This window comes from Misgurnus anguillicaudatus, unplaced genomic scaffold (assembly GCF_027580225.2).
Source record: "Misgurnus anguillicaudatus unplaced genomic scaffold, ASM2758022v2 HiC_scaffold_31, whole genome shotgun sequence".
Lineage (NCBI taxonomy): Eukaryota > Metazoa > Chordata > Actinopteri > Cypriniformes > Cobitidae > Misgurnus > Misgurnus anguillicaudatus.
The window spans coordinates 2,429,516-2,439,124 of record NW_027395281.1 but is presented as its reverse complement, the minus strand read 5'-3'; the positions used below and the strand labels follow the sequence as shown (position 1 = coordinate 2,439,124).

Below are 9,609 nucleotides of genomic sequence, written 5' to 3'. Positions count from 1 at the left end.
ATCAATGCTCTACTCTTTACTTTACATACAGGGAGGGGAACAAAAGCTTTCTTTGCATTTAAAGAAACACAAACAAAACATTGCGTTTTTCATTGCAGCCACACATTGTCATGTTCAACATCATATAATGAAAGATCTGTGGTCTATTTTCAGCTGAAACTTTACAGACACCTTCTGGGGATACCAGAGACTATTTTTATATTGCTGAAAACACCTATGTTAGTGGCCCTTTACGTTTTTTTTGTGATTACATTACATTAATAATCTTTTCTTATTATCTCTTTCTGTCTGTTTATAATTCACAACAGTCACCTAAATGTTTGTGTTTCTGTTTGTGTTTAAAGGGACTAAACTCTGTTGAGATGTAGTGTCTGTAGTGTTTGTTCATGTTCTGTCGTTTTTCTCACTTATCCAACACTTGACATAATCTTATAAATATAAAAATGTTAAATCTGAGCTGCTTTCTCAGGACATGACATCAGAAGCACATACAGTAATAGCAATTTTTGTTTGTGTAAATAACAAGGATGTTTTTTTTTTATTAATCCTACAGCATATGATTAGCAGAGTAACTCTGCAATACGGTGTCTCATGTGTGACAAAAGTCTAACTGTAGATGCTACTGTAGTTCTTATTTACTTACTGACAACAAATTCACTTAAGATTTATTTATAATGAGAAAGGGTGATAAATATTCTTCCAGTAATATTATTAACTCAGTAATTATGCTGTTGCCCTGAAAATTTTGTTGTTGTAATGTCACTTTTTACTTTGCACCTGTCGTGTAAATACGTACATACATTCTGCCATTAGATCTGAAAAATACATTTAGACCGGTTGATGAGAGGTTGTCAGGGGACATCCTGAAGGGATTTGTTATTATTTGTGATAACAACCACTAGCTGTGTAGATTATTTCACAGCTACTTGCCACAAAAAATATTTGGACACAAAATATTGTTTTATTTTATTAGCCTATTTGTAAAAAATGCAAACCTTCTCCAAGGGTTTTCTAGCGCCTTTAAAGTCGAGATGCATTTAAGTTCAAAGTCCAAAACAGACAAACTTGCTTGTGGTTTAAACATTTGCAAATAAAATGTCATGTGCTATTAAAGCTGAACTTTAGCTTTCTGCTAAAAATAAAAATCAGGCCTTTTTTTGGCGTTGGCGATCGGTTTTTGCTCACACTATTTATGGTCTTTTCCCAATAAAAGAAAACTGTTTTACGTGTTTACATGACCCCACACATTATCTGTTTATTAAGCATAATAATACACCGAATGCTCTAGACACACATTATGTTCATTAAATACTTTTGCATCAAATCTGCTTAATTCCAGCCTCGCACCATTCAGAAATACAGCTTTGTTACAGTATTAGAATCCACTAAACACTTGTCGGTAGCACTTTATTTTACAGTATGTGTACTTACAAATGTGTGGTACTTACTTTTAGGTATCTACATGGTAATTAATTGGTATCATTACTGTACTTACCAGTGGTACATACTTGGTAGTTATTATGTTACTCTAGATAATTACTGGGTAATAACAGATACATACTAATAATGTATACTGTAACTAACGAGAAACATTATTGTACTTACAAATAAATGTACAATTTAAGTATTTAGTATTTACAGGCAAGTTAGGGTAAATGACAGATATTTATAGTGTACATATATGATAACTAATATCAAACACTACTGTACTTACAAATGGAATTAGCTATAATTACATTACTTTTAGGTGAACAAATACATAGTTTCACTTCAAATTATATTTCATCAGTATGATCAACCTACATACAAAATTACTCTAAAATAACTACAGTAGTTTCACTACAGAAACAGCTTCTTCAGCGATCTTTTTGAGCACATTGTGTTTATTTATGTCACAGACACACAAACAATCTCACAAGCACATGATTAAAGTTTTCACCATTAAAGGAAGCTTATAAACAAATCACTAGTGAACACAAACATGTCGTTTTCAGCTAGTGTGTACAAAACTGTGACGTTTTTACACTTTTAAACAGAGAATTACACCCTTACTGCACTTAACTGTCAGCAACCATAAGCACAAACTATAAATACAATACAAGCACAGGGGCCCGTTTCAATAAGGAGGTTCAACCAACTCTGAGTTTAAACTTGAACTCTGAGTTGACTTACTCTGAGATAGTAAACTCTGAGTTTTCGGTTACAGAAAAGCTGATCTGAGTTAGTTCAATCGACTCTGAGTAGGTTGACTCTGAGTTAAGCGTGTACACAGCCACAATGAAAAGCCATCATCAATGGAGCTCAGATATTACGATTTACCATGGCAACATCACGTGACAAAGAGGTCTTAATCATTTTTACAACTGAAAGTGTTACTGCAAGTGTACAGCAACTACGAGCATATATTTTAAAGAAAAGAGTTGTTTGTAAATTGCTACTCTAGTAAATTCGTACAATTTGCATCACAGTTAAAATATCCGAAGTAAATAAACTGAGGACTGTACGTTATATTCATTTACATGCAGATGCAATCCCATGGACAAAAAGATGACAGCAGCTCAGCTAAAAATGAAATTAAGCATAATACTTTGGCATATAAGGCTACGAACTTTACAAATGTTTGTCATGAATAAAACAAAAATTCGCAGAGTCGGGATTCGAACTCCGATCGCCGACAGTACATCTGCCCTTTTCACTGCACTCAGTACTACCCACTAGACCAGCGATAATGACGAGTGGATACGTAAAAAATGTCAAGCCAACTCTTTAAATGTAAGAGCACCACAAAGACTGATAATGACTGCAAAATATAATAATTTCGCTCACATAAATGTAAGTGGATATGACAAAAAAAACACTCGGGGTCTCAAAATCCTCTCGCGACATAAATCTAACTTTCTACAAATGAATGCAACATCATCATCTACAGGATTCTCTATAAAAGTACATGACATTTTAGTCACAAAGACGATCTATGCACCTAAGTATATCATATTGGCTTTACAAGTCATTTCAATTTACTGTTTTAATTTTTTTTGTTGAAAGTTTAGTGTAATATATAAATATATAAAGTCGTAAGTTAAAATGGTTTGCACTGGCAATTTAATTATAACTTAAAGACAGCTAAAATTTTTTTTACAGTGTACATGATAAAAATGTGCACAATGAATGAATGTACTAAAGCAACTAACAAGATTAAACACCGCTACTCCTTTAAAAATGGGGAGGAGACCACAAGAAACTCAGAGTTTACAGGATAAAACCTGCTCCCGACCAGGTTAGGTTCAGAGAGTATGTTACTCCGGAAACAGACTCTGAGTATAAGTTACCTCTCCTTCTGAAACAGGCTTGACATACCCCGCTGTCTCAGGTTTAACCTACCTCTCTTTTTGAAACAGAAAAGTCAGAGTTTAACTCATTTCAGGGTTAACAAACTCAGAGTTTTCACTTAACCACCTTTCTGAAACGGGCCCCAGGTGGCTAACACACACACACACACACACACACATATAGCATATATATATATATATATTATCAGCTCTCCCACTTCTGTCTTGAGCGATGTAATTCAAAACTCGAGGATGAATGGGTAATTACCGATTGTAAAATAATATTGAAATAAAATACCCAATGTTTAATGGATTTTTGTTTATTTTAAAATAGTTGGCACATAGGTCAGTGCTGATATGACACCCATTTAAAAATAAACAATCCATTTCTCTCTGATGTCTGCAAAGACGCTCGTTTCCACAGCCAGCAACATCACAATATTTGTCTGACATCACAATCTTACTAAAGATCTCGGCCAATTTGATTCCCAACTCCGCTGTTTCAGCTCCAGTCTACTTCACTATCATTTTGAAAAATGCAACTTAAATGGGCGTGGACGCTTCGTGAAGAACAGTGAGGAGTGGGTGGGGCACCTGATATAATAGACTAGTAGTGTAACAAATATTAAGATTGACTAAGAATAGCAGAAATTACACTAGATTTACTAAGAATTACACAGAAATTACTCAACTGAATATAATATTTAATTTAAACAAAGGTCAAGTAAAACTGTTTCAGTTGAAATAATAGCATGTTTCAGGACATGGTACCTCAGGCCTCTCATAGCTTTCCCAAGAAAATTCATAGTTGATGGCGAGTCAATACATTTTACTTTACAGAATCGTATCTGAGTGCAATTGTCTTCACTGACCTGGTTGCATGGAACACATGCACACACGCACGCACACACACACACACACACACACACACACACACACACACACACAAGCAAAATCTATTTCATAAATAAAAATGAGACATTGACGTTTCATTGTTCTACTATAGTGCTAAGCCACGTCACAGCCTGTGACATTGACATGATTTTGATCCAGATGACAAAAATATCACAAAAAAGCTAAAAATTAACTAGTTTTTTCCTGCTGTTGAAATGAACAGATGCTAACATTATCGTCTGTGATGTGAGACAATTAACTCTGTTAACATCTAAAGAAATGTTGGTTAGTGTTTAATGAAATGTGCAATAATGTTTATTTTTCTCTCTGTGTTTGTTTGCTCCTATATACAGTTATGTCAGTGTATGAAGGAGATACTCTCACTCTACTTGCTGCTGATAGTAGACTACAGCCAGGGACTGAGATTGAGTGGAAGTTTAAAGGTCGTGTGATTTTGACTGGAAGGATGACAGAGGACATGGGGTTGCACGTAAGTTATATTGATGCTCAGCAAGTCGGAGGCACACTGGATTGGAATCCTATTGTTGGACATCTCATCATCAGTAACATTTTAAAGAAGGACACTGGACTCTATGAAGTAAAGATCACCAATGATAAAGGAACATCACACAGGAAAACCCAAGTTAATGTCATTGGTAAGTAGCTAAGCTGTATGCTTTTGTTCAGTTTTCTTTGGAAGGAAAGAACCTTAAAAAATCTTTTAGAAACCTTAAAAAACAAATCATATGAATATCTATGGTTTTAGTTCAAGGTTATGATCCATACCCAAAAATAATGTAACACCACTTGTCCTGAAAAATCAGTTTAAATGTGAGATGATGGTGCACTAGAATCAAAATAATACTTCCCTATCAAACCAAATCACACTGGGTGTGTGCTGCTATAAAGCAAGCATTTTTATTTTCATTTCAAACTGTATGAAACCATTCTTCAAAACTCCTTCAACCAGCGAAGAAACATCTAATTAGATTTTATTGGGAAGAAATTTCAGTCATTGCTGTAACAAGGATACATCGTAATTTACTAGTCATGTCAATAACTTTTTTGGCAACACAGAATAAATCCAAACAACAATTAAGGAGATCATAATTCAAAAGCCAATTTACAATCCAATCTGCCTATAGTGGGTGATTGGTTTACATGTCAAAGTTGGGAGTTGTCTCCCAGCATTGAGTGAAGTTTGCTTACTTTGTTACACTTTAAAGTCGCAATGAAATTGAAATGAAAAACTATATATATATATATATTTTTTAATATTGTCGTATTATTAACAAATGACTTATCTGTGAGCGTCATTATTTTTTTTTAATTTGTGTGCGCTCATAATCTTTAATCAAAAATGCTAATCTCCTCCCCTCCTCAAAACGATCTCTCTTCACTTCCAGTCAAAAGTATGGCAGGTGGGCGGGGTCCGGGAGAAGATCGCAGCATTTAGCAATTAGCAACACGACCCAACTTCAAACAATCCAATCAGATCTCGATGGACAAATTCAAATCCAGCCCTGCCTTATTTCATCTCAAAAGCAGTTTCATTCGGATATACGTCACCACGGGGGAAAATAAGGCAATCGCTACTTCCGTTTCATGGCGACTTTAACATTGAATTCTGTTGTTATATGACTGAGGCCAGGGGCGGACTGGCCATCTGGCAGACCGGGCAGTTTCCCGGTGGGCCGACGTACTTTTTGGGCCGATCCATCTCATACTATTTTTGTCTGAGCAGCCCAGTTAGCGTCTTTTTTTTCCTAGACAGACCGGCCCACTGACATTTAAGCAGCAGCCCATTGGTTATTTTTTTTAAACGACATTAAGCTGGCCCAATGACGGACCAGCCCAGTCATCGTCCTTTTTTTACCCTAAATAGACCGGCCCACTCACATTTAAGCAGCAGCCAATTGGTTATTTTTTTTAATGACATAAAGCTGGCCCAATCACCGCTTTGGTCTCTGTGCAAGCGAGCGTGCAACGTCGGGTCAGTTCACGTGTCAAAATAGAGAGAGAGAGATGGAGAAAAAACTCAAGGGAGGTGCAGAAAAACTGCGCGACAAAAAGAAACAGACTCTTCAGGCAGACGCTGGAAAATAACACAACTGTTTTCTTCAACTCGCGTCGCTGGTGATGATGATGATGGTGGCGCGTGGCACTGGCAGCACCAGCACGCAAAATGTCAGTGAGGAGAGGGAGAGAGAGACGAGGGAGAAGTGAGTTGCGGTAAGCAGAACTGCTTTCAAAACACAAGTTTAGATAGATACCCCTTGATAAAACCAAGTCAAAAACACACAATTATGGTGATGGTGGAAGCTGCAACAAAATAATTGCACTCTTTGCTCTGTGACTACAACCCAGTCAATATTTGACGACACTTGACCATTCGTCAATATGTGACGCGGAGGGTATACCTTTCGCGTCATTTTTTGACGAACTGGGGACTTCAATACTATTACGTCCGTTGCATTCTCTTCTCCTATTTTCTTACCATTTTCGCGTCGGTTTAGGGTTAGATTCAGTGGTGTAGTCTAGATTTTTGTAGTGAGTATACTGTGATTTTTCCCTCTCACCCTTATGCTCACTCGTCCCAGCGTGACACCCCATAAGCACCACCACACTTACAGATGCATACAGTATGGATCTTCACGTAATCGAGAGCATTCTGAAAGTGTACTCATAAACACATAAACTGAATGTGTTATCAACATGTCAGTTTATTATAAGAAAAAAAGACTTTAACAGTCAATGGGTTAACAGCTGGGGAAACTGGATGGATTTTTAGACTGGTTTAGTGTTAATCAACATCTAACTCAGGGCCAAAAGTTACTCAACTGTTAATTAAAATTAAATAAACTGTTTACAATCTTCAATCCGTGGCTAACACATGCATTGAAGGAGAAAAAATATCCACTCTTTCAATAGCTATTATATGACACCTAGTGATAACATTACCATGTGTAATTTAATGGTGTAAATGTTTTTAATTAATACACATTTAAGATGACCATGAATTAACTCTAATTTGCATAGTCATTGAAATAAAAGCTTATTTTATGCATATAATACAAGCAGTGTCTAAAAATGAAAATAGGCTTTTACTTAATTATTATTACAAGACCATCATGTAGCCTAATATTAGACACCCAAACCAAAGTGAAGAAAATGATCTTTAATTTGCAAGTCTGAACTGAACATCAACGCAGACATGATTTTCCTCACAAAAGTTTAAGATCATATGCATCTTGAACGTAGATATATAAATTAACACAGAGAAGAAAAGTTTAACACTATGAACCACAAGCAAACATGCTGAAAGCTAAAACCATCAGGATATAATTACGGGCTTATTTTATTGCATTTGGAGCCTTACCTCCAGATAAACTAATAAACTGGACTGATGTTTTAAATGTTGTTTACTCACATGTGCGTTGTTAACTCTCCGGATTTTATATTGCAGCACTCGTTCACTTCACGTGGTTTGTTTACAGTGTCGCGTGAGCAGCTACACTGCAGGTTCGACTTCATTTGGCGCTAAGCAGACCCTTTGGTGATGTCAAAGTACCGCGAGAGCGATTCAAAGCAGATTTCTCCATGTGATAACTGAAATCGCTCTCGCGGTACTTTGTTGTCACTCGCCTGTGGGTTCTTCTGGTGCCACACCAGTCTGCTCCCCAGTCACTTTCGCGCCGCTATGGTAATTTGATTTCATACGCGAATCGGATCACGCAGTTCGGCAGGAATTCAAACACACCAAATATATAGCCTAATATATATATATATATGCAGTTCAACCCGCTAAAATAGCAAGTGTAGCATGCTACTGCAGTACATCTGAATTATGACTAAAAGTTTGAAATGTCAGAAAACCATGCTGTTACGCATCCTCAAGCTATTTTTAGTGGGTATACGGAAATCCTTGACAATTTCTAGTGGGTATACGGCGTATACCTGCGTATCACGTAGACTACACCACTGGTTAGATTTACATAATGACATCCCTACCCAAACCTAACTCTAACCCCAACGCCAGGTGACAACTGTTTCTAACCCCAACGCCAGGTGACAACTGTTTAATTTCGCGTACACTCTTTAATTTCGCGTACACTGTTTAATTTTGCGTAATCTAACCCTAAACCGACGCGAAAATGGTAAGAAAATAGGAGAAGAGAATGCAACGGACGTAATAGTATTGAAGTCCCCAGTTCGTCAAAAAATGACGCGAAAGGTATACCCTCCGCGTCACATATTGACGAATGGTCAAGTGTCGTCAAATATTGACGACATGGGGTGAGACTGTGTTAGTGACTACGAGAGTGTATCTGATTAGTAGATTTTTCGTTGATTGTCTGTTTCAAAACGTGTCATTTCTCTTCAAGCAAAATCAAACAATCCAGGACATCTGCTTACAGACAAAATATATGTTTATTGTATATAACAACACAATTGGCAGATAATGTTAAAAAGCTCTATTACTGTAATCACACAAGTTTAGTTCAGTGAATGTAGTAGTGAATACTTTCCTGTAAGTACTGCAAGTAATAATCAGTTTTTAATATTACTGTAAGCAGCACTTGTATTTTGTTAAAAGTCAGCAATTCAATGGCAAATTTTGCCAATTGCACCATCTCTGGTGTCCTGTTCTTCATCATAGGGTACTCTTCATCTGCCTCTCAGACTGTTTACAATCCACACAATTGGTAAAGAATACCATTAGAAAAAAGCGTGTACAATTTTGAGTTGTTGTGTTTGCTTGATGACAACTGAGTTGTAGTTGTGTTCATCTTTAGCAGCCTGCCTGTGTTTAGCATTTATAAAACAAGTTCATTGCAGTGTAAAATGTGTGTTTTACTCAGAAGTTTGTTTAGAGTTTAGCCAAAAGAGTGCATGACGAATGTGTTTAGGCCGCTATGAATTTGGTTCAGAGATTGGGGTTTAGTGTTTTAGCAATTCAGAAAAACTGTAATCAACATATAATATGACAGTTAATCAGATAGGAATATTTTTGTTGTGTTCATTATTTATTATAGGCTACGGTGTGTACTGTAGTGAATAGTGTTTTTAGGACCTAACAAAAATGTTTATAAATGTTTGAAGGATGAAGCTTGTTTAAGGATTCATGTGGATTATACAGTTTTACTGCATTAATAAATAACACGTTCTAGAAGTGTTTGTTGTTTTATGGAATTGGAGTTGCTATTGCTTAAAGGCGTGCAAAGATGGGTGGTATTTGTAAATATATGTAGTGTGGGCCGGTTTGGGCCAAAATGCCAGGGCCGAATTTTTGTCCCAGTCCAGCCCTGACTGAGGCCATTGTACCACTTGCACTGAGACATTTAAAATCATATCAAAACAAGACCAGATACAGATTTTTTTGTGC

At 36.5% G+C, this 9,609-nt stretch overlaps 1 protein-coding gene across 1 annotated transcript in view; it reads left to right on the top strand.

Annotated features, from left to right (window-relative positions):
• The first annotated feature begins 4,576 nt into the window (after positions 1-4,576).
• Positions 4,577-9,609, top strand: part of LOC141363027 (titin homolog) — a 56,837-nt gene continuing 51,804 nt past the window's right edge. The window contains exon 1 of the mRNA XM_073865470.1: positions 4,577-4,879. Coding sequence (XP_073721571.1) covers positions 4,579-4,879 — 301 coding nt within the window. The 5' untranslated portion in view covers positions 4,577-4,578. The remainder of the gene's footprint in view (positions 4,880-9,609) is intronic.